At 44.7% G+C, this 24689-nt stretch overlaps 1 protein-coding gene across 4 annotated transcripts; it reads left to right on the top strand.

The window, feature by feature from the left end:
• Positions 1-851: 851 nt before the first annotated feature.
• On the top strand, positions 852-24303 carry REEP6 (receptor accessory protein 6). 4 transcript variants are annotated; one of them, XM_056822237.1, is made up of 6 exons: positions 852-1182; positions 21502-21595; positions 22279-22417; positions 22598-22766; positions 22910-22994; positions 23875-24303. In XM_056822237.1, the coding sequence occupies exons 1-6, from the start codon at positions 1068-1070 to the stop codon at positions 23903-23905; spliced, it is 633 nt and encodes a 210-aa protein (XP_056678215.1). In that variant the 5' UTR covers positions 852-1067; the 3' UTR covers positions 23906-24303. The 4 variants fall into 4 exon arrangements, with proteins under 4 accessions (XP_056678215.1, XP_056678214.1, XP_056678216.1 ...); XM_056822236.1 differs by having other exon boundaries at positions 23830-24303; XM_056822238.1 differs by lacking the exon at positions 22910-22994 and having other exon boundaries at positions 853-1182.
• The last annotated feature ends 386 nt before the right edge of the window (positions 24304-24689 follow it).

Raw genomic sequence — 24689 nt, 5'->3', positions numbered from 1 at the left:
AATTTGGGGGGTTTTAAGATTCCATAGGGACACCGGTGAATTCAGTGCTATTATAATCTGAATTTTACAGATGAGAAAGCAGAAGCTGAGGGAATTTAATTGACTCAAACAGGGTCACACAGCTGGTAAATGTATGTTCTACCACTTGGAACACAAGCTCCTTGTGAGCAGGAATTGTGCACTTTTTATTTGCATATCGGAGCCATACTAAGTAGGCACTTAATATTTACTGAATGAACTAGGTCTTTTGACTCCAAATTCCAATACATCTCATTGCATTCCCAAACATTTATTGAGTTCCTACTGTATGCAGAATATTAAGCGAGACTTCTACAGGAATCTCAGAGAGAGGAGAAATTGGGAATGTAAAATGGGCTGGGGGGAGGGGAAGGGGAAAGCACTATACTGGCTCCCTGAGGCACTTCTATTTGGGATTTATTGTGAGTTTAGAAACCCAAGGATTAGTTAGGCCGGAGGGGGAGAGGGGGGATGGGCGGGGAGAAATCTAATCTGATGAGCCTAGGGGTGGGAGGGACGTGAACTCACCTAGGAGACAGGCAGGTGTGGGCCTTGAGGGACTGCCAGAAAAATAAGAGTGGTCGCCCTGCTGGTCTCGCCTGGCCCTCCAATACCTTTCTCCTCCAGGATCGAAGCGCCATCCCCACTTCTCTCTCCTTCCCAGCCCACCGGAGGGTCGCTTGGAGCCCCCAGGAGTGAGGAGGGGCTGGAGCGGGCTAAGAGAAGAGTCCCGCCTCCTTTGTCCGTTGCGCGCTCTCATTGGTCAGTGTGGGAAGGCTGGGCCGACTGAGGCCCCGCCTCGATTTCCTGGCCAATCCTATATCCAGGGGGTGGATCGAGGTTATCGCCAACAGTTGCCGGACCATGAGGTCCTAGGGAGGTAAGGGGAGGGACCTAAGTATCGGGAGGAGCGGAGGTCAAGTGGGAACCTGGAGTGGGAGACGCCACCGGTACCGCTGCAGAGCAGCGGAGAATCCCCGGAGGTTTTCCCTCTGACCCAGGTCCGGTTGCCCTCCGGCCCCTCCCCTCCCCGCCTGGTTCCGAGAGCCATGGGCAGCTTGAAGCAACGCTTCCACAGGTTTATGGAACAGAAAAACTTTGTCACCATTACCCTGGGAAAGCTGGAGGAGGTGACCGGTATCCAGAAGAACTACTTGGCTTCAGGTAACGTCCTCCGGACTTCCTTCTCTTGCTGGTACTTCAGCATTTAGAGATCCTCCCGACCTCGTTCTTCCAGATAGAATTTCCGCGCTTAAAAATCCCACTGGCTTCCCTTCTCCAGACACATAACTTTGGCGCTTAGAGATCCTCTCTTTAAGTGTCCAGTAACTGAGAACCTCATCTCATTCCCCGTATTGCAGATGAAGAAGCAAATGCCCAATGAGATATTGGGGCTTTCCTCAGCTTATTCGCACAAGACTAGAACCCGAACCCTCTTAGCATTTTATGGAAACGGTTGTACTTTTTGGATCCTTGGCAATATTTAGTCCGCCCCTCTTCCGTCCCAGCAGCAGCCGATAGCTGGGAAAGTTCAGCATCATCCCCAAATTTCAGCCCCACTCCAAGGGGCAAGGGCAAGTAGGAGATAGGAACGGATTCCCCTGTATGGATAGGAGTTGGAGCTTGAAGAAACCGACTCTAGTGCTCAGGACTCCCAAGTCACACAACTGGAGAATATCAGTTCTAGCCTCGACCTTAGAACACAGTTCTAGCCTCGACCTTAGAACACGGAACCACAGAAACTGAAATGGGCCAGTTAGTTCAAGTATTCTCTCCGTGGTAGAGGGAGGAGCCAACCCTTGCCCAAAGTCGCACAAAGGCCAGAAAGGTTCTTTCTTGGGGGAGGGGAAGGCAGTTCCTGAGGCCCTAGCTGCCTGGGGCAGGAAAGGAGGATCTGAGAGGTGCGGCCAATAATAAGAAGATAAAGAGGTTCTAGTTCCTTAGGGCTCAGATTAGCTAAAGAGTCAGGGGAAGACCCTGGTTCTAGGACTGCTGCTCTGAGGATCCTTCTCTTGAGTTTCCGGCCCGTCTTCGGAGTCCCACATGGTGGGGGAGCAGTATTACAAAACCTTGCCCTCCTGGACTTTGAGAGTGCTGTGCCAGGCACATTCTGAAAGAGGCCAGTTTGAAAGTGACTGGCACACATAGGTCTCCTAAGCCTGGGGCCAGACTCACCCTCCCCCGAGCTGGGGCCCTCTTCTAGGGAGATCCGCAGATTATCTGTTTCTGGTCCTTCCAGTTGGATGATCTGCTCTGGGGCAAGGGGGAGGAGGTGGCTTGGCAGTGTGGGGCAGAACACAGAATAGTTCTGCTGCCCTTGTGCAAGGCTCTGACAGACAGCCCTCAGGAGCCAAGGGCCAGCCTGGGATGGCCAAGAAGTTCAGAGTTTAATCCCTCACACCCCTTCATGTGGGTCAAAGCTAAAGGGGACTCCAATTCCCAAGAGCTTTGAAGAATTATTCCTTCCCTTCTTCCCTCCAGGTACCCAGGATACTCACTGTACTGACTAACCCTGCTTTCAATTAATGTAAAGGTTCCACCTACCATAAACCAGGCCTCAGCTGAGTTTCTCTATGCTGATAGGGTAGAGAAAACTTGGGGCCTGGAATCGAAAAGATCTTAGTTTGAATTCAGTCTAGAGTCATTTAACCTGTATGCCTCAGTTTCCTCATCTGTAAAATGAGAATCTTAGGAGCACCCACCTGCCAGGATTGTGAGGATCAGTGGTGATAACATTTGTAAAGCATTTGTAAATCCTTAAATCTCTAAGAATGCCAGATATATCCTTTTGTGTTGATTCACTCATTGTTAGAATCAGAAGAGACCCCATTTAGGTTTTTGTTTTTTGCAAAAATACTAAAGTGGTTTGCCGTTTCCTCCTCTAGTTCATTTCACAGACGAGGAAACTGAGGCAAACAAGGTTAGGTGACTTGCCCAGGGTCGGCCAGCTAGGAAGGGTCTGAACTCGGGAAGATGAGCCTCCCTGACTCCACATTCACTGTGCTCTCTGGTGCCACCTTGCTGTGGAAGAGCTCACCGAGAGCATGAATTTACCTTGCATTTATTTCTCTCTGTACATGTAGGATGTAAGCTTCTTGAGGGCAGGTTGTTGAATTAAATGGAATATATGGTTCAGCTTCATCCCTCTTCCACTTCCCCAGTTTTTGGAGAGACTAAGATCCAGGAAAGTAAACTCTTATTCATGATTCTACAGCTCTGGGGGAGGGAGGGAGGACGGCAATGGTGATAATGGCAAGAACTGACAAGCTAGAGTAGATAGAGTGCAGGACTTGCAGTCAGGAAGGCCTGGGTTCAGTTGCCATCTCTGATGCTTCATTAACAGTAGTGTGACCATGTGACCAGCTATGCTCACCTCCCGGAGCATCCTCTTCTATAAAATGAGGATAATAACCTATTTCATGGAGGGCTCTAATGAGCTATGACAAGTATGTAAAGAGACTTGGAAATCTTGTTAAATATAGCAAAGTTTTCAAAGTGCTTTATTATGTTTATTATTTCATGTTTGAACCTCAAAATACAGTGAGATAAGAACTATTATTATCATTTTACAGATGAAGAAACTGAGGCTCAGAGTGGCAGCAAATGGTGGAGAGGGCAATTAACCCAGGTCTTATTGACTCCAAGGCTAGCAACTCTTTTCAGTACCCCAAGATACCAAAGTTAACCTGCTCCTCTTACAGATGAGGAAGCTGGGCCTCAGAGTATAAGTGTTTTGTCCAGGGTCATACCATCAGTCTGCAGGGCAATTCTGCAGCCCGGCAAACGGCACTATGTCACTCCCCACAGAAACTATCCACATTTATTTTTTAAACCCTTACCTTCCCTCTTGGAGTCAATACTGTGTATTGGCTCCAAGGCAGAAGAGTGGTAAGGGCTAGGCAATGGGGGTTAAGTGACTTGCCCAGGGTCACACAGCTGAGAAGTGTCTGAGGTTGGATTTGAACCGAGGACCTCCCATCTCTAGGCCTGGCTCTCAATCCACTGAGCTACCCAGCTGCCCCCTATCCACATTTTTTAAACATTTAGTAATACTGTATTTTTTCCAAATTTATTTATGTTATTTTAAACCCTTTTCTTTGGTCTTGAGTTGATACTAAGTATCTGTTCCAAGTCTGAAGAGTGGTAAGAGCTAGGAAAATGGGGATTAAATGACTTGCCCAGGGTCACACAGCTAGGAAGTGTCTCTTATCTACTGAGGTACCTAGCTGCTCATCCCAATTACATTTATTACTGCCTTTTTGTCTTTATATCAGCTTTCATTTTAAACACTTACCTTCCATTTTGGAATCAGTACTGTGTATTGATTCCAAGGCAGAAGAGTGGTAAGGGCTAGGCAATGGGGGTCAAGTGACTTGCCCAGGGTCACACAGCTGGAAAGGGGCTGAGGCCAGATTTGAACCTAGGACCTCCCGTCTCTAGGCCTGGCTCTCAACCCACTGAGCCACCCAACTGCCCCCCTCCCCCATTACATTTTAAAATAATTTTTAACATTTTGAGTTCCATATTCTCTTCCTGTCTCCCTCCCCCTGCCCTCTCTCAGAGATGGTAAGCAATTTGATATAGGTTTTACATGTGCAGTCATGCAAAACATTTTCATATTCATCACATCCTTCACAACATTCAATAAAGCTGGGCCCCTCTTTCTACTCAGCTGGCTCAGACTCAAAACCTCGCTGGTCAGTTGTCTCCCTTCCTCCAATCTGTCTCAAGTCCAACCTCCACACAACTGTCAAAGCCCAAATCTGACCTATTTAATAAACTCCTGGGGCTCCCTTTGGCTTCTCATGATACACTACTCCACTCTGGCTTTTAAAGCCCTTCCCAACCTGGCCACAATTTTATCTTCCCAGCCTCCCTATACATGGATTTCCCCCTGTACTCTGCAGGCCAGCCAGACTGGCCTTGTCTCTGATGCTGCCACTCATCTCTTCCTTTGCCTTGTCAACCTCCTGTGCTCAGCGTTCACCCTCCCTCCCTCAGCTTCATAGAATCCTTTTCTTTCTAGACACAGATCAAGCACCACCTTCTACCAGAAACTTTTTATTCGCCCCCCATTTAAAAAGAATTTTTAAACCCTTAGCTTCTGTCTTAGAATCAGTACTGTGTATTGGTTCGAAGGCAGAAGAGTGGTAAGGGCTAGGCAATGGGGGTTGAGTGACTTTCTCTTTCCTTCCTTCCTTCTTCCTCTCTCCCTCTCTTCCTTCCTCCTTCCTTCCTTCCTTACTCCCTCTTTTCCTCTCTTCCTCCTTTCTTCCTTCTTTTCCTTCCTTCCCTCCTTCCTCCCCTTCTTCCTTACCTCCTTCCTTCCTACCTCTTTTATTCTCTCCCTCCTTCCTCCCTCCCTCCTTTCTTCCTCTCTTCCTCCTTCCTTCCCTCCTTCCTTCCTTCTTTCCTTCCTTCCTTCCTTCCCTTCCCTTTGTTATAAAACAAACTGGTGCCTAACCCTGGGCGCTGTGGAGTGGATTCTGATCAAACATCAGCGACTTAATTAAATAAGTCAAATGTTTATTGAGTGCTTGGGACCTTGGTTTATTTACTTTCTGTAAAATGAAGGAATTGGATTAAAATGGGACTCTTGGACTTTTTTTTCTGTTCTAGATTCTTTTGTTTCTTTAACTCGGATCTTCTATCTTAGTATAAATTCTAAGACAGAAGCCCAGCAGGGCCTAGGCAGTTAAGTGACTTCCCAGGGTCCAGGTCCTCCTGACTCCCAAGTCTGGAGCTTTATACACTGCAACCCAGCTACCTGATCCTTTTGGCTATGTCTAGTGAAACCTGTGGATCCCTTTTCAAAATAATGAAGCCATACTTCATAGGGGGGAAAAATACCCCAACTATAGGATTACTGAGGAGAGCAATTATATTGAAATGTTGTTATTAAAATGTTTTTTAAGAAGCAAGTTCACACAAATCTGGCCTGTGACACTTCCCACTGTGTGGCCCTGGACAAGTTACTTTTGCCTAGTCCTTCCCCTTCAGTGATAGAATTGTTTCTAAGACAGAAAGTAAGGGTTTAAAAAAAATTAAAAACAAACCCCCAACCTAAAAAGTCTCTTGTAGCAACCAGGTGACTCAATGGGTATAGTGCTGGGCCAGGAGTCTGAAAGACCCCAGTTCAAATCCAGCCTCAGGTACTTGCTAATTGTGTGACCCTGAGTAAGTCACTTAATTTCTGTTTAGCTTAGTTTCCTTTTCTGTAAAATGAGGTTGATAATGGCACCTCTTCTAGGGTTGTTGTGAAAATAAAATCATATTTAAAAAGCAAAATTATGAACTTTAAAGTACTAAATAAATGCTAATTCTTGTTATTTTTAATTAAAAGAATGGATTCTAAAGACTTTTGCCAGCCCTGACAGTCCATGTTCTGAGGACCTTTCCAGCTCTACTATTTAAGTTCTAATGTGTCCCCCCCCCCATATTATATTCAATTAAACTCAAACAACATTCATTAAGCCCCTCAGATGTGCCCCATGCCATGCTGGAGACACAAAGACAAAACCAGAAACAGTTCCTGCCCTGAAGATGCTGCCTCCTGTTGTCCTAGGAGTTTGAGATTTCTCTTTGCTTGGAATTGTGGTCTTTCAAGACTTCCCAAGGCAAACTGGTTCCTTTTAGTCAGCTTCCTATGGCCCCTTAAGGGACCACTTTGGAATAGAAATGGAAGCATCTGTTTAGTTTATTAACATTTATTGACGTACCAAGGCAAGGCCTTCTTATCTATCTGAGAGCCGGGACACTGACAGTCTCTGGTGTGTTTTAGCTAAGTCAATATCACTGGCCACCTCCCTGCCTGATAGTGTATCTCTGGCCCATTCATTTCTCCAGAAACCAGCCCAGCAGCTGGTCCTGGCCTGGAGCCAACCGGAGCCATCTGACCCTGGCCTGCCCACTTGGACAGACTGTTCTTATTGGCTCTTTAAACTTTAAATCTGAAAGAAGGGTCCCAAAGGGAGATCTAGAGGGGTGAGGAAGAGATCCTCATGGCCTGGTGAAGGGAGAATAGGTGAGGGGTGTCCAGGTGGGTGACAGACAAGAGTGGGGCCTTTATTGTCTGACTAGCCTTCAAACCAACAAGAATCAGTAAGCTGGGGTAGCCACATGGTCAGTTGTTTCCCTTCCTGTCTGACTCTTTGTGACCCCATTTGGCATTTTCTTGGCAAAGAAACCCGAGTGGTTTGTCGTTTCCTTTGACAGATGAGGAAATTGAGGCAAACAGAGTGAAGTGACTTATCCAGAGTCACACAGCTAGTGTCTAGCCAAATTTGAACACAGATCTTTCTGATTCCAGATACAGTCTTCTATATTCACTGTGCTACCTCGATTTCCTGGTAGCCACTTACCAAGTCTTAATTTCTCAGCTTCATTTGATGGAAAGGATATAAAGGAGGAAGAGGAATGAGATTTGGAAGGTCTGATAAACCATCAGCTCCTATGGCAGAGCTGAGAGCTTGGAGTCATTGACTTGGTCTGCTCTGGGTTTCCATTTCTCCATTTGTCAGAAGAGGGAAGTTGATCCCTGCAGTGCTTTGTTCTATCTCCAATAGTGTAAGTTCCCCATTTGAAGTTCCCTTATGGCCTCTGATCTTTTGAGTTTTATATTCTGTCTTCTCTTTGGAATGTTGAACCTAGTGAGTTCAGTGCTGGATTTTTGTCAGGAAAGACCTGAGTTTGATCCTGCCTCTGACACTACTACTAGACTACTACTACTACTACTACTACCACTACTAATTATAGTTATCTATCTGTCTGTCTGTCTGTGTCCACCTATCGGTATTGGTTTGTCTCTGTCTTAAATATGTCTTTCTATCTGCCTATCTATATCTGTCTGTCTCTGTCTTATCTGTCTATCTTTTTTTTTTTTAGGGGTTGCAAAGAGATTTACAAATATCTTATTTAATCCTCACAAACTCTGGGAGATGAATACAATTATTCCCATTTCACAGATGAGGAAATGGAGGCAACAGATTAAGTAACTTGTTATTAAGTATCTAAGGCTGGTTTTAAATTTGGGTCTCCTGACTTCACACTCAGTGCTTTATCCACTTCCCCATCTAGCTTCAGTCTGTAGCCATGGATCAGCCACTTGATCTCTTAAGTCTCAGTACTCGAGGGATCTTAGAGGTTAAGTGACTTCCCCAGGGTCACAGTTAGTATCTGAGACAGGATTCCAATCACAAGCCTTGCATGAACCAGAGATTTCATCAATTTGATTGTTCCCTCTAAACATGAAAATGCCTACCCATCTCATCACACTGGTGGTGCTTATTGTTATTGCTAATAATAATATCTAACCAGGTGGCACAGTAGAGGATGACCTGGAGGCAAGATCTGAATTCAAGTCCAATGGAAGACTTTTTTCTCTTAGCCTTTGTGGCCCTTAGTAAGTCATTTAATGTCTGCTTGTCTTAGTTTCCTCATCTATAAAGTGGGGATAATAGAGTACCTACCTTCCAATATTGTCTTAGGTTCAGATGAGATATTTGCAAACTTTAAAGTACTGTATCAGTGCTAGCTATTATTAATAACATCATCTATTTTCTGTTCTAAAGTCCCTCCAAATTTTATTGTTTTCTCAGTCAATAAACATGTAAAGGTGAAAATTAATGGTTGGACAATAATTTTATGAAATTATGTGGTCGCCAATATTTATGATATATGAAGTCAAATTTATTTACAAAATAGAGGGGAAACAATAAAGTAGAGAAATGTGAAGGGGATAGAAAAGTTATCTATCCTGTCTTAATCCAGGAAGAGATTAATTAGCTCTCAACCAGGAAGGCTGGTAGTGAGTAATGGGGGGGGGGGGGGGGCTCCTCCAAGATGGAAGCTAGTCTCCAAATACTAGGAAAGGAGTCAACCTTTCACTCACCCAACGAAGCAGTCCAGGAGTCAAGAGTCCAAGTTGAAGCCGAGCTCCAAGCCCAGGATCCAAGCTGCAGACTCCAGCTAAACTCCCTTGAAGACTCCAGTCAGGAGATTATCTCCACAAGACTAACTCAAGTTGAAGGACTCGTGGTTATTTATGGTGATTTCTTGTCCCTGCCCCTCTTCACAGGGGCCAGTCGCAGTTTCCAAATTTTGTAGCAGTGCCCATGGGGCAGTGTTTGTAGGAACCAGTTCTCACCTTCATCAAAAGGGTTCACAGATTCCTAGCTGATTGAGTTTCTGAGGGTGTAAACTCTGATCCTAGGATCCACAAGTTTGGGACTGAGTTAAAAGGGTAGAGTCTCTAAGTTAGTGATTTGTGAGTTCTTTAAGTACTCTCACCTAGTACTAAGTAGGGTGACCTAGTACTAAGTAGGGTTTTCAATCTTTTGTTGATTCAATTCAAAAGTAGACAAAGGAGAGTTAATTCTGTCTTTACCCAATCTAAGTAGGGGTATTTAAGTTAATGATAACTCAAAATAGACAAAGGAAATAAAGGATTCCCTTTCACAAGTATAAACTCCCCAGAGAACAAAGAATTCCCTTTTACACCTACATTAAGCACCTCCTATGTATCGGGCTCTGTGCTAAGTGCTGAGGGTACAAAGAAAGGGAAAATCTGCCTGCTCTCCAGGAACTAGTGGGAGAGTCATCATTGTGCAAACAACTACTGAATAATGTGGAAGTTTTCTCAGATGGAGGGCACTAGAATTAAGGAAGCTAGGAGGTAGTGATGAGGAGGGGGAACAATCCAGATATGGGGGATAGTCAGAGAGAATGCCCATAGCAGAAAGATGGAGTGCTTTGTTGATGAACAGCAAGGAAGCCACTATCACTGGACTGGAGAGGATATGGGAGGGCTGTAAAGTGTAAGAAGATAGGAAAGTAGCAGGAAGTAGGGGGAGGACTAGATTATGCAGATTTCTAATTTGATCCTGGAGGTGTGAGTTAGGTGATGACCAATGATTTGGGAAAACTACTTTGGTGCTACCTGGAGGATAGGCTGGAGTAAGGAGACATTTGAGGCAGGCAGACCTGTTGTAGGAAAGAGTTTTGTTGTGGGAGGGCGAATGCTGGTTCTCATTCAAAGAATTACAGCTCAGACCCCCTCATTTTAAGGCATGAAAGTATTCAAAGATGTTACAGATAGTGTAGCCTGGGCGATGGAAAGCCCCTTGCAGCCATAGAATGGCCATAGCAGGGATGGGATTATAGCCCTGCCTGGGATTTCAGGCTGCTTGATTTTATTGAGACTCTGGGGGATTCCTTCTCCTCTCCTAGGGAATTCTACATCCTCCCTCAGATTATTCCTCCCATGGGTTTTCCAGCAGGGATAAAGTCATAACATCCTTCAAGTTAGGTAGAGTATTCTCCCCTCCCTTTAGTCTTAGTCCAATACTTAGAATCAATACTACTAGGCAGAAGAGTGAATGGGTTAGCTGATGAGGATTAAGTGATTTGCCCCTGATGACCCAGCTAGGTAGTATCTGAGGCCAGATTTGAACCTAGATCCTCCTCCCAACTCCAGGCTTGATTAGCTATTCTCTGAGCTACCTAGCTGCTCCCCAAGTGGAGTAGTTTAGATGAAGAAGAGCAGAGGGCCCAGCATAGAGCCTTGTGGGATGCCCACAATTGGGAAGTATGACTTGGATGAGGATCCAGCAAAGAACGGGCCTTCTCTATTAATTACCTCATTAATTTGATTGCCTACCAAACTAGTCACTGTGCAATGCTTAAGGGTTACAGACACAAAAATGAAACAGTCCCTGCCCTTAAAGAGCTTACATTTCATGGGAAAGTGTTTTCTTTCCATCCCACCCACCCTACCCAGTTCTCTTGACACTTTATGCTCTATTGGCTCTTCCCACCTAGACATTCTATATCTGCCCAGAACAAGGCAGCCCCTACCTCTTGCTGCTAGCCCAGCCCCCCAGCTGGGATGTGGAGACCTAGTGCAAAAACCAACCCTCCCTTCACCTTCAGGCCTCTCATCTCCTGTTGTGCCTGTTATTTGAGAGTAGAGAATTGTGCCCTCCACTCCTTCCATTCAGTGATGGCTCACCTTCTGCCTAGTGACTCTGAACTCTTGTAGAAAATCATACAAATCTCATTCCTCACCCCACCCCCACCCCCCACCTGATGCCTCATTTCTGTGCTGTCTGCCCTCCCACCCCAAAGTTTCAGCCTATTGTACCCTTTATCTATCTAACTCCTTTCATCTGGCTCCCCCTGGCCTTCCTGGCTACCCTTTCTAATAGGAACTGCACCTTTACTCACTAGTCTACAGGTAGGGGAGTTGGAATATTCCTCCATCCTCATTGCCCTTCCTCCTTCACATAGTAACCTTTCTTCCTTTGAAGTTCAGCTTTTATCTACCACCCACATCAAAATTCTGGTAGCTGTGGTCTACAGATCCCCCTTCCCCCATCCCCAGGTCATTCTTCCTTCCTCTGCATTCAATACCTAGTTCACCATGTTTTGTTTTGTTAAGTCCTTATCTTCTGTTTTAGGGTTGGTATTAAATATTGGGTCCAAGGCAGAAAAATAGTAAGGGCTAGGCAACTGGTGTTGAAGTAACTTGCCCAGGGTTACACAGATAGGAAGTAGCTGAGGCTAGATTTGGATCCAAGACCTCCCATCTCTAGTTACGGCTCTATCCACTGAGCCACCTACCTGCTACTCTAGCTCAGTTTTTCTTTCCTCTGCAACTCCCACACTCATGTTAGAGGACTTCATCATACATATAGACTCTCCTTCAAACACCAACCAGCTCAGTTCCTCAAACAACCCCATGAGCTCTTCCTCCACCCCACTTCAGTCACATACAAAGATGGTCCTACTCCTGATCCTGCCATCACCCACAAATACAATAATTCTGAAATTCGCTCATATGGCCATAATCTATTGGCTTTTCAGCTCTCCCTTTCCCTTTTAGGACTAAGTATACACCATGATCTCATTTCCCTTGATCCCTCAGTTCTCTTCCCAATCCATCTCCCTTGCACTAGCTACTCATCTCCCCAATCTGACCCCTTGATGAACCAATTCAGCTCTATACTGTATTCCTCTCCGGAATCCCCAGCCCCCTTACAGTACTGATTATGCCCAATCAAGGATTAGCCTTGGATCACTCCCACCTTCATTTCTACACAAGTATTGTTGGATGGAGATGGAGAAAAATCACACATCCATTCTCACTGGGACCCTCACCGTTGCTAGGCAATCCTACTATATACCTCCTTAATGAACTTACTATCTCACTCTCCACAGCAGCTCTTCTAAACTTCCATTTTCCCTCAAACCTCTTCCTCCCACTCTCAACAGAGACCCTTGCCTCATGTTTTACAGAAAAATGTGTGGCTGCTTGCTGAGAGCTCTCTCTTCTCCCCACCTCCATCTCCTATCACCTTCTTCAATGTTCTCCTTCATCCCTGTGTCACATGATGAAGTGAACTTATCAAGGCTAACCCTTCTACTTGGTCAAGTGATCCCATTCCATCCTGTCTCCTCCAAAAGATTGCCCCCTCGGTCATCCCCACTCTTTCACTTATTTTCAATCCCTCCCTATCTCCTGGCTTATTTCCTACTGCCTACAAACATGACTATATCTCTATCCTGAAAAAACCTTCACTTGATCCTTCCATCCCTTCTAACTATTGTCCTAGATCTCTTCTGTCCTTTGTGGCTAAGCTACTCCACAATAGGCACCTTCACTTTGTCTCTTCTCGACTCTCTTTCTAACCCCTTCCAACCTGGCTTCCAACTTCATCATTTCACCTCATCACTCTCTCCAGTGTTACTAATGATCTCTTAGCCACCAGCTCCAATGACATTTTCGCAATCCTCATTCTCCTTGACCCCTCTGCAGCCTTACATACAGCTGATTGCCCTCTTCCCCTTTATGTTAATCTCTCCCAGTAATATCTTATTGTATTTTTCCCCAATTATCTGTTAAAACCATTTTTAACAGTTGTTTTCTGATACTTTTTGATCTGGATTCTGATATAGGTGATGTGTATCCTTGTTATCTTCTCTCTGGGGCTTCCTGACACCACTCCTGGTTTTCTTCCTGCCCTAACCCCTCCTTCCCTTACCATTTTGCTGGCTCCTCTTCCAAATCATCCCTCATCATTCTATCCTGAGTCTTCTCTTCTCCTTCTGTATTACTTGGAGATCTCATTGGCTCCCATAAAGAAATTACCATATCTATGCTGATGGATTCTTAAATTTACGTTTCCTGCCTCAGTCTCTCTGCTGATCTCCAATCTTACATCTCCTATGGTCTTTCAGACAATTGGATGTCTAATAAACATCTTAAGCTCAGTATGTCCAAGATGGAATTCATCATCTTTCCCCCAAACACTCCTCTCACCTTCCTTATTACTACGATAAGGTCCCAGGCTCTCAGGCTCCCAACCTAGGGAGTTGTCCCCAGACTTCGCTGACTCTCACCCTCCATTTCTAATTTGTTGACAAATCCTGTCAAATTTGCCTTGGCAGGGAGCAGCTGGGTAGCTAAGTGGATTGAGAAACAGGCCTAGAGAAGGGAGATCCTTGGTTCAAATATAATCTCAGACACTAGCTAAGTGACATTGGACAAGTCACTTAACCCCTGTTGCCTAGACCTTACCACTCTTCAGCCTTGGAACCAATACATAGTATTGATTCTAAGACAAAAGATATGAGGTTAAAAAAAAAACAACAGTTTACCTTGTAGCATCTTTTTAAAAAATAACTCAATTACATGAAAAAAGTATTTTTATCTTTCCTTTTCTTTTGGTTAGAATGAAATTCTCATCCTTTTCTCTCTCCAGCCCCATCCTTGAGATAGCAAGCAATCTAATACAGGTTTTACATGTGTAATGGTGTAAAACATCTTTCCATATTAGTCTTTTTGTGAAAGAATGCAAACAAACAAAAATAAAAGATATAAAGTGAAATATCATATGTCTCATTCTGCATTCAGAATCCATCCATTTTTACTCTGGAGGTAGATGGCATTTTTTATCATGAATCCTTGGGGATTTTTTGGATGACTGCATTTTGCTAGGAATAGCTGGCATTCATAATTTATAAAATTGCTGTGCCTGTATATAGTGTTCTTCTGATTCTGCTTACCTAACCTTGCATCAGTTCATTTCATGTAGGTTTCTTAAATCGTCCTTTACATCATTTCTTATAGTCCAGGAGTATTCCATCACAATCATATACTGCAACTTGTTCAGCCATTCCCCATTGATGGGCATCTTCTCAGTTTCCAATCCTTTGCCACCACTAAAAGAGCTCTTTGCTGCATCTTTCAAATATATTTCCTTCTCTCTTCTGACAGTGCCAGCACCTTAGTGAAGGCCCTCATCACCCCCCACCTGGATTAGCAGAAGAGCCTGTTAGTGTGTCTACCTGCCCCAAATTTCTTCCCACTCCAATCCAGTCTCCATTCAGTCACTGAGCTGATTTTCCTAAAGCAAAAAACCAGTTTCATTCCACTCTTCTCTCTCCTGCTCGATAAGCTCCATTGTCTTGCTATTGCTTCCAAGAGCAATAACCAAGCATTGTTTGACATTAAAAACCGTCATAGGTCATCCTTCTACGTTTCCATACATGAGTACAAGAGTAATGGTCCTGTGCTTTTGGAGCCAATTACCCTGGCCTCCTTCCAGGAACAAGACACTCCATCACTGGCTCAGGGCATTTTCTCTGGCTGTCTCCTATGCCTGAAATGCCCTCCTACACTAAGACTTCTTTGGTTTCCTCTAAGTTCTAACTAAAATCCTGTCTTCTACAGGAAGCCTTCCCCAGTCCCTGATGAATTCATTCTGAATTAACTCCTGTGTTTATTTCCTATTTGTTACAGCTTGCTTTATATATACATTTGTTTGCGTGTTGTCTCTCCTATTAGATTGTAAGTTTAAAAATTTTTTCAAATTATGTATTACTCATCTTCTTTTATCATTATTAATTTAAATGATTTATTACACTTACCTTCTGTCTTAGACTCTATACTAAGTACAGGTTCCAAGGCAGAAGAGCAGTAAGGGCTAGGTGATTGGGATGAAGTCACACAGCTAGGAAGTATCTTGAGGTCAAATTTGAACCCAAGTCCTTGGTACTCCAGGCTTGGCTCTATCCACTGTGCCATCTGTTAAAGCTGGTAATGTCTTCTACTGCACTTCTTTCTTTATCCCCTGTGTTTACAAAGCAGGAGCCTAATAACAGTTTCTTAATTGATTGATTGATTGATCGATCAATTAATTTTCTAGGGCTCTCCCTCCTTTAACTCCTTTAACTTTCTCTTGATATTTTAGTCTTAAAGTGGTCATCAGCGTGGGGTTTCTGGTCCATCTTAACATAGCCATCTCCCTTATGTCTTGATCTCCTATTCCTCAGCCAAGGAACTCAGAGCTACCATTCTGACTTCCTGTGTGGGAACCAATAGGCTGATGCCTTGCCTTCACTCAGACTGACTGAGTCTGTGAACTAATGGGTTCCTCTCCTCTGCCTACCATCTCCTTCCTCTCTCTCTCCCTGTCTTCCCTCTTTCTCTCTCTCTGTCTCTCCCTCTCCCTCTCTCTGTCTGTGTCTCTGTCTCTGCCTCTCTCTCTCTCTCTCTCTCTCTCTCTCTCTCTCTCTCTCTCTCTCTCTCTCTGTCTCTCTCTGCTTATGAAGGTGACCTGGAATTAGGTGGGAATTGGGGATTTATACCCCAGAAGCCAGCCCTGCTTGGGGAAGGCTAACTGCTAAAGATTTAGGGGCTTAAGGCGGATTCCTCCTTCCTCCTCCTGACCTTGGCTCGCTCCAGGATTAGCCTTTATAGAGATTTCCTTTCTCTGGGCCAAGAGAATCTTAATCTGAAGGGGGGAGGGGGGGAATCTTAACACCTCTCCTTGCCTCGGGGGTGAAGGGAAGGAGACTTGGAGTCCTTTCTGCCAGGCCAATGGAAAATTTTTATTAAAACTCTTTGATTAATTGTTTTTTTAAACCCTTACCTCCCGCCTTAGAATCAATACTGTGTATTATATAGGTTCCAACATGGAAGAGTAGTAGAGCAGTAAGGCTGGGCAATGGGGGTTAAGTGACTTGTCCAGGGTCACACAGCTAGGACAGTCTGAGGGTACATTGGAACCCAGAGCCTTATGTCTCAGCCTGGCTTTCAATCCCTGAGCCACCCAGCTGCCCCCCCCCCCCCATTGATTTTTTAATCCTAGTACAGTCCAATCTTTGGTAAACAGTTTAGGAAAATTGAGGGGAGGGGGAGATTGGGAGCTGAGATGGTTAGATGCTTTGAATTCTCCCGAAGTTCCCTCCCTGCCCTTCATAATCCTGATCTTAGTCAATTCAGGAATGATCTGGCTTTTGACTTCTTTATTTCAACCTAGTCAGGATCTTGTCTCCATTTCTGCCCTTTAGTTGGGGGAGGGGAGGTGGCGCCCCATGAAATGGCCTTCCTCTTCGAATCCCTTACCAGGAAGCCCATCCAGCCCCCCAGCATCCATAACAATTAGTCTTCTACCTTCTGGAATTCCTCCTATTAAAGAAAGCTCCCTGTGGCCTTCCTGGGAACACCTCCTGGAATTCTTCCTTTGATCTTCCTGGAAATAAAAGGGCTAATTGACACTTTGCTCCCAGTTCTGCCCTTAGGGGGCCATACAAAACCAAAAGCCCAAATTCCTCTCCCTTGGAATGGGTCTGCCAGAAAATGGCAGCCCTCTCCATCCCCCAACCAGAATGACAATAACTGTAATGACTGTGTCTTTCTAGTGGTAAGAGAGCCCCATCCCTGCCATTATAATCTGGGAAACCACCCAGAGCCATAGCACTGGGACCTGCACTGAACTGCTGAAATCTGGAGACCCCAGATTTGTCCCTGACCCAGGAGAAATCGAGGCGGGGAGGTCTGGGACTCAGCAGTCTCAGACTGAACAATAGACCCTAAAGTAGACTTAAAGCCCATGTTAAGTGCTTTTTTGCCTTAGTGGTTTCTCCCTTGCCTCAAAGTCCTCTCCCATGGCTGGACCCTTCCTTTTGCCTCTCTCTGATAATCCTGTCTTGGACTTCATGGTCCTGCCAGACCAATCAATCAATCAATCACGCTTCCCTGTCCTTAGTTCCCCAAAAGGGATATAAGTTCCCCAAGTTCTTTTGTTCTCCCCAGAAATCATCTAGAGCTTGGCATTCTCCCAGGGGTGCCTTCCCGGAGCCCCTGATAGTTTCTGCTTCTGGACTCTGCATCGCAGTCAATTATTGTCCATTTTCTGTCCCTTTTCTGATTAAAAACTTGGTTTTTCTGGCTACTTTAGTAGTTCTGAATTTTTCCCCAAGTTAACAGGTGATTCCGTAGTCTTCTGGTGAGAGGAGCAACAGCCTGGCATCTTTGAGTCCCTAAAAGCTTGGGAAAGATTCAATAGCCTAAATACTAAAGTATTTAAGTAGGGGGCAGCTCAGTGGATTGAGCCTCAGGATACTTCCTAGCTGTGTGACCCTGGGCAGGTCACTGGACCCCCATTGCCTAGCCCTGACCACTCTTCTGCCTTGGAGCCAATACATAGTATTGATTCTAAGAAGGAAGGTAAGAATTTAAAAAATAAAAATAAAGTACTTAAGTCTTGGGAAAGAACGATGAGTGATTTCCCTTAATTTAGTCATTATCTGTCTGTTCTTTCTCACACTCACTAAGAAAATTCTCTTTTTTTAATTTAACCCAAATCCAATTTGAATTTAATTACATTTAAATTAAGTAAATTAATTAAAATTAAATTAAAATACACAGTATTGACTCCAAGACAGAAGGTATGGGTTTTAAAAAAATGTCATCATTAGCAAATAAATATTTGCATGTTTTGCAGACATTTTATTTGATTGGGGTGTTAGCATTATCTTTATTTTACAGATAAGGAAACTGAGGCAGGGATTGTGTGTGACTTGCCCATGGTCACAGAGCTCAGTAGTGTCTGAGGCTGGATTTGAACTCAGGTCTTTGCCTCCAGTTCCAAGCCAGCTCTCCCCACTGAGCATGAGGACATATTCAAATCCATCTCCTCAGATGTAGCTGAGGGAATCTGTGGCTTCAGTTTCTTCATTGGTAAAAGGTAGATGAGAACACCTGTCAGTGGGGTTAGTGAGGTTCAGAGGAGTATATGTAAAATACATTGCAAATATTCACTATTTGTTATTTTATCTGGGGCAGCTAAGTGGCACAGTGGATAGAGCACCAAATCTGGAGTTCAAATGTGGCCTCAGACACTTATTAGCTGTGTGGCCCTGAGCAAGTCACTTAAGCCTGTTTGCCTCAGTTTCCTCATTCTGTCAAATGAGCCAGAGAAGGAAATGGCAAACCACTCCAGTATCTTTGCCAAGAAAACCTCAAATGGGGTCATGAAGAGTCAGGCATGACACAATAGAAAATAAATTATTTATCAAGCACATGGTAGGGACTACAAATAGGAAAGCAGAATACAGTCTGCACCCTCAGTTTCCTCATCTGTGAAATGGCATCATATCTCCTTCACAGGTTGTTGTGAGGATCAAATGAGATAGTGTGTTTTAAAATGCTGTATAAATGTTTGCTATTATTAGGATCTTTAAAAACATCCCTCAGTGGGATCTTCTCTCTTCAGAAATCAGTCAACAAGCATTTATTGTTTCTTATGTGCTAAGTGGGTAGGGATACAAAGAGAAAGGGAATGCAATTTGAAAGAACTTGGACACACTTCCCAAGTTGGAAGTTAAGAGGGAAAGCATGGCGTGGGGTATAAACCATACCAAGGAATGGAGATGGAGGGAGCTGCTCAAGGAACACAAGGAGGTCAGTCTAGCTGGTTCATGGAAAAGACTAGAATTTAAAAAGATGGGAAAGGTAGGAATGGGCTATATCTAGACCAGGTGCATTCTCCAACTACTTCCTGTGCAGATTGAAGTTTTTATCTCCCAGTGGTTATGGACCTCATTGAGGAAGGCCTAAGGAATGCATTTCAGCTTTCCCTCACCAACAAAGGAGCATCTGGGGGAGGGGGAAGGAGGCTCACCATGCATAGAAAATAACCTTTCCCATGTGAATCCTGCCTGGTTCTCTCTTTGCCTGACTGGTGAATCTTTGGCCAGCAAAAGTCTCTCATACCCAGCTTGACAAGCAAGACCTGACATTCAATCAGACAAAGTTATAAAGACCACAAAAATTTAAGTGCTTATTATTTATTAAGCATATGCCAGGTACTATGCTAAACCCTGGGAATAAAAAGAAGGGGGATGGAGATCCAGTCTTCAATGCATTCTAATTCTAATTCTAATAAAAACATTCTAATGGGGGAGAAAAGTGGGCCTTTGAGTCAATATTTACTGATATTAGTCACCTTTGGTGTGGGAAAAAATGTCTTCTGTAGATTTCCCCCCAATTGTTTAATAATCAGCTTTTTTATTTTTTAATTTCTGAAAAATGCTTTCCAAAATGAGCCACCTATAACATCAATTTCTTTTCTTTGTGTTTGGTCTGGTCCCAGCTGCTCCACCCAAATTCATCTTCTCTACTTTCTTGTAGCATACTGATATATTGAGTCCAAATGCAGTCTGGTTCCCCTGCCATTGGTGATGAAATGCTGTGGGAGTTGTTTCATTTTTCTTCATTTGTTTTCTTTCCAATTTCATTTGTAAATCCTTTGGGATTTTCTTTTAGATTCATTCTGCTATCTTTCCATTTTATGGGTGAATTCATTCCATTCACATTTGAAGTCATAATTATTAGTTGTAAATTTCCCTCCATTCTATTTTTTTCACTGTTCTTTCCCATTTTACATACCTTTTATCTTATTCCTCAAAAATCTATTTTTCTTATAACCAATCTATCCCCAATGATCTGGATTTGTTAGTTCCCCACCAAATTTACGCCTGTTTTCTCCATGGGTGTTCCCTCTCTCTTTGCTCATAATCTTCTTCCATCTTCCTTCAGGTTATTTTCCAAATGAAGTTAAACTAGAGTTGTCCTCTGTGACATTTTTCCTTTTTTGTAAGATCTTCTTGGGCATAAGAAATTTCTGTCATCCTTGATTGTTTCGTCTCATTTAAGCTTCTGAAGGAATGAGTGATAATCAGAACCTATGTCTTATCCTCTCCAGCTCTCAGTTTTTGCCATCAATAACTTATTTCAGTGGATCAGGTTGGGTTGCTTGCAACAGTGTATATTATGACTTTCTTATTTATACCCTTGTAATTTGGTGTTTGTTCTCACTGCCAATGATGACTAGCTGATTCAGAGCTAAATTTCTGCCTTGGCAACCAATTCTTTCTTAATATTTAGTGCATTTCATTTCTTTGTGTGTGATGTTTGGTGTTCACCATGTCTGGTGCCTTTGGGCTCTTGGGTTTTTTTTTTTGTTTTGTTTTGTTTTTAAGAAAAGGCATGAGTACAAGGGTCCTGAGCAGCCTACAAGTCTTACCTTTTCTCCTTCTTAATCCTAATAGTCTTCCAACAGTATTTTCTAAGTTTTCATCTCTCTCTGTGTTCATGTTCACATTGAAATCACCACATAGCTTCATGTATGTGTATTTTTTACATCATTTGGAGTTTGTCGAGTTCATCATGAACTCTCCCTACTTTTAACCACTTTGAAACAGATGCCTTAAATTGCTGTTTTCTTGGTGCCTTTTTTTGTTCCTGACCATTCAAGGCCAGGTAACCACATATGAAGTGAAATTATTTTTTTATTTTTCACAAAAAAAAAAATTTATTTTATTTTTGCTTTTGGATACAGAAGAAAACCAACTCCTTTATTTGTCTCTTCATGAAGAACTTATGAGCCTTCTTTCTTATCTAGCAGCAGTGTCCTTGTATCTGGTGAATACGCATTTATTAGAAGGCTACTGTGTGCCCAGGTACTGTACTAAATGTTGTGGCTATAAAGAACAGCAAAAATAAGTTCTGCCCTCAAGGAGCTTACAATCTAATGAGAGACAAAGTACACAATTCTAAATATAAGATCTATGCTGGGAAACAAATGAATATGTTGATATTGATAGGATTGAATCCCTCCAATTCTAATGTCAGCATTGTGGGTCATTAGACCAGTATCTTTCCTTTAGGCCACCAATAGTTATGTTAATATTTATCAATGCTCTAAAAACTGATTCTTAGGAACCCCACCTCTGTTCCATTTTTGCCATGGTTATGTAGGGTCTAGGGCCATTTTGTAATTTTACTATTTTTCACAAGCTTCCAAACAATTGGGGACCACCTCCTGATGAGGTGTCTCTTGGTCCTTGGGCATATTTAACTGGTCTCCAGGACTATACCTGGAACCTTTCTGAGAGAGAGCCCTGTTCTCTCAATAAGGCTATGGAATGCTGGGGAGAAATTGGAGGAATCAGGAAACTGGGGGAACGCCTTGCCCAAATGAGTGAGTCACAGATTCGGGGTCTGAATCCAATATTCTTTCCCCTTCATCATGTTGGAGTCAAGGTTGTATGATGGGAAGGCAAGGAGATAGATAGCCCTAAAGCATTCTTTCTGCACTAACTTCTCCCCCCCCCCCCCCAATCTTCTTACTTCAGGTATTATTGCATTCCTGGGCCTCTATCTTATATTTGGTTATGGCGCTTCCCTACTTTGCAATCTCATCGGTTTCATCTACCCAGCATATGCCTCGTAAGTAGGATCCCTTTCTCGGGATGATTCCTTTGCTAGGGAAGGGAATGGACTTGGCTGGTCTAGGCTAACTAAGACCATTCCATAAGTTCCCCCCAGAGGGTCCTTGCATAGCTGAGTCCTTAAGCCAAGGGATTGACATCCTGTTCCAGATTAGAAGGTGCCTCCGAGTGAAGTTCTGGAAGGGAAAGATGGAAGGAGGAAGAACTGTGATCTTTGCTCCCAAGGAGTCCTGGATTTCAGGAGGAAAAGACCAGGCTGGTTAAGTCCAAACTATTCAGAGAAGAAGACCAGCTCTGGCTGGCTTACTCTTTTGGTGATTCTATTAGAATCTAGCCTCTCTGTTATGGCAGTTTGCTTTTTATAACTAGTCACTTGTTCCTTACAACTGAGATGTAGAGCAGAACTAAGTGGAGAGGTTGGGGCTGGCAGGGAATCACTTGATCCAAGGAGGGTTCCTACAAGTGAGAAATGTTGAGCAAATTGATCTTTTAGAGGAAGGGATGGATATAGATCAGAGAAAAGAAGCCCAAAGACCATTTTGACCCCTAGCTGCTTCCTCTCAGTTTTCTCCAGTTAATGGCTTTTACCCCCTTGGGCTTCATTGTCCAAAGCCCCACAGTCCAAGCCTGCACAGTGAACAGGATCCATGACAGCCATTATCTGCTTTCTCTTTCCCACAGCATCAAGGCCATTGAAAGCCCTGACAGAGAAGACGATACCATCTGGCTAACCTACTGGGTGGTGTATGGCATGTTTGGCCTGGCTGAGTTTTTCTCTGACATCTTCCTTTTCTGGTTCCCCTTTTACTATGCAGGGAAGGTAACCAGAGGGACCAATCAGGGAGCTCTGGGGGGTGGAGGACGGGGCCTTTTCATGCTCTGCTTCTGTCTGGGCAGTAGTACTGTGGGAGGTCCAGGTGGCCTGGGAGGAGGGGGAAGGACGCTACAGTAATGGGTTCTGTGTTTGGATCACACCAACGCTTGCCTCTACCTTGCCCAGTGTGCATTCTTGCTGTGGTGCATGCTTCCACTGGCCTGTAATGGTTCCCAGTTCCTGTATAATCGTCTGATCCGCCCCATTTTCCTGAGGCACCAGGCATCCATGGACAGCCTGGTGACTGACCTGAGTGGACGAGCCCTGGACACAGCAGCCAGTATCACCCGGGAAGGTGAACCCCTTTCTCTTTCCTTCTCCACCATTCCCAATTCCTACCTTTAGTCTCTTACCTAGATGCTTTGTCCTGTGCTGCTTCTGTCTCTTGCTTACTGTCTCTGTACCTGTCTATTTATGTGTCATGCTCTCGGGATCCAGTCCTCCATGCCTTGGCTCAAAGCAGAAGCATGATGGCCACTCAAGTGGGCCCTCAGGTGGCCCCTCGGCTCCCCCCGGAGTCTCCGTATGTAACATCCCTTCCCCCTCCCCCAGCCCAGGGTGTCGTGGCCAGGAGAAGGGGTTGGAGGGGAGGAGGCCTAGGAGTCAGGGGGGGCTGCTTTAGGTCTTAACTTTGCAACCGACTTGCTTCCTGTGTCCTTCTTGCTCTGTGCGTTTAAGTGATGATGGGGTGGGGTTGGAGGGCCCCTCCAGCTCCCTGGGCCAAAAGAGGAACAAGAAGGCTTTATCCTGACCCAGGAGGCATTGAGGTGGCTCAGCTCAGTGGGATAGAGTGCTGGGCCTGGAGTCAGGAAGACCTGAGTTCAAATCCAGCCTTAGATAGACACACTAGCTGTGTGACTCAGGAAAGTCACTCAACTTCTCTTTGCCTCAATCCACTGGAGAAAGAAATGGCAAACCACTCCAGTATCTTTGCCAAAGAAACCTCGTGGACAGCATTGGTCGGGAAGAGTCAGACACAACCGAACCACATCCCATCCCAAGCACTGATGTGTGTTGTGGGGTCAGGATGGGCAAACCTTAGGTGATCGACCCTAGCAACTCCCAAGCTTAGGGGGAGCCTGGTATGAAGGATGGAGAGGTTACCATTTGATCTGATGGTACCTGGGGGGTGATGCCGTTTCTCCTTCCTGAGGTACCTCCTCCCCAATCCCCCAGCTTTTGTTATTCCTGTCCCTGGCCCTCCCCTTTCCTTTCTGTCCCCATACCCCTCAATCAGTACTTCCCTCTGCCAACCCCCATATCCCTTAATCATCTCACACCCCCTTCCCTGCCCAGACCAGCCTCCCCATCCCAATTTTCCCTCCTTCCACATCTTTTTCTTTACTCTCTTCCCCTAGTGTCTTTTTAGCACCCACATCACCAACTGTCCCCCCCTCCTGCAGCAACCAAATTTCACCTGCAGCAGAAGGATAAGTGAAGAAATGAGCCCTGCACCAGAGGCTTCCAATGACTGGACATCCTCCTCCCGACCCCTTCAGCATCCAGGATCCTGGCCCATGGATAAGCAGCTGACCCTTCTCAGCTGTACCTCCCCCACTCTCCCCACGGGCATTGGTGAAGCCTCCCAGGCTGGGAGACCGAGTAGGGACTTCTGCCCATCGAGGTTCCTTCTACCAGTACCAGCTGAAGGAAGTCCCTGCTGGCTCTCAGGCCGCTCTTAAGTAAACCATCACTGACCATCTGCCCCTAGCCCCATCCACCCACCCACCGCTGGCCTCCCCACTGGACCCTTGATGGGTTCTGGTTATTCCAGCTGCCCATGTATTTAAAAAAAAAAAAAAGTCCTACGCTGGCCAAACTTGTTTGACTAATAGGTCTTTCTTTGTGTTTTTTGTTGGTGGTGGGGTCCGGGGGAATGGGGACCATCTCCACCATCTTTGGTGGGAGCGGCTAGTGGAAACTGGGTGCTTCCCGGCTTCGGTGTCCAGGCACAATATTCCATATCCTAAGGTCCCTCCCAGTTCTGACATTCTGGATTGTCATACCCTCCCTCTTAGTGTTGGCTTCCACATGGCTGGAGATGATGGCGGCGATGGGGAAGGGTTTGTTCTGCCACATTTCGCCACCAGAGGGTGCTTGGGTCCCATCCTGTTTCAGTCCTACCTTCACCCCTGCTAAAAGGAACCATGGTCCCCTGCTCTTCATTTTTGCAGTTGGGGAATTCTTTTGTCAAGGCTGAGACGGGAGGATGCCCGGA

This window comes from Monodelphis domestica, chromosome 3 (assembly GCF_027887165.1).
Source record: "Monodelphis domestica isolate mMonDom1 chromosome 3, mMonDom1.pri, whole genome shotgun sequence".
Lineage (NCBI taxonomy): Eukaryota > Metazoa > Chordata > Mammalia > Didelphimorphia > Didelphidae > Monodelphis > Monodelphis domestica.
This window is presented reverse-complemented; position numbering and strand designations above follow the sequence as displayed.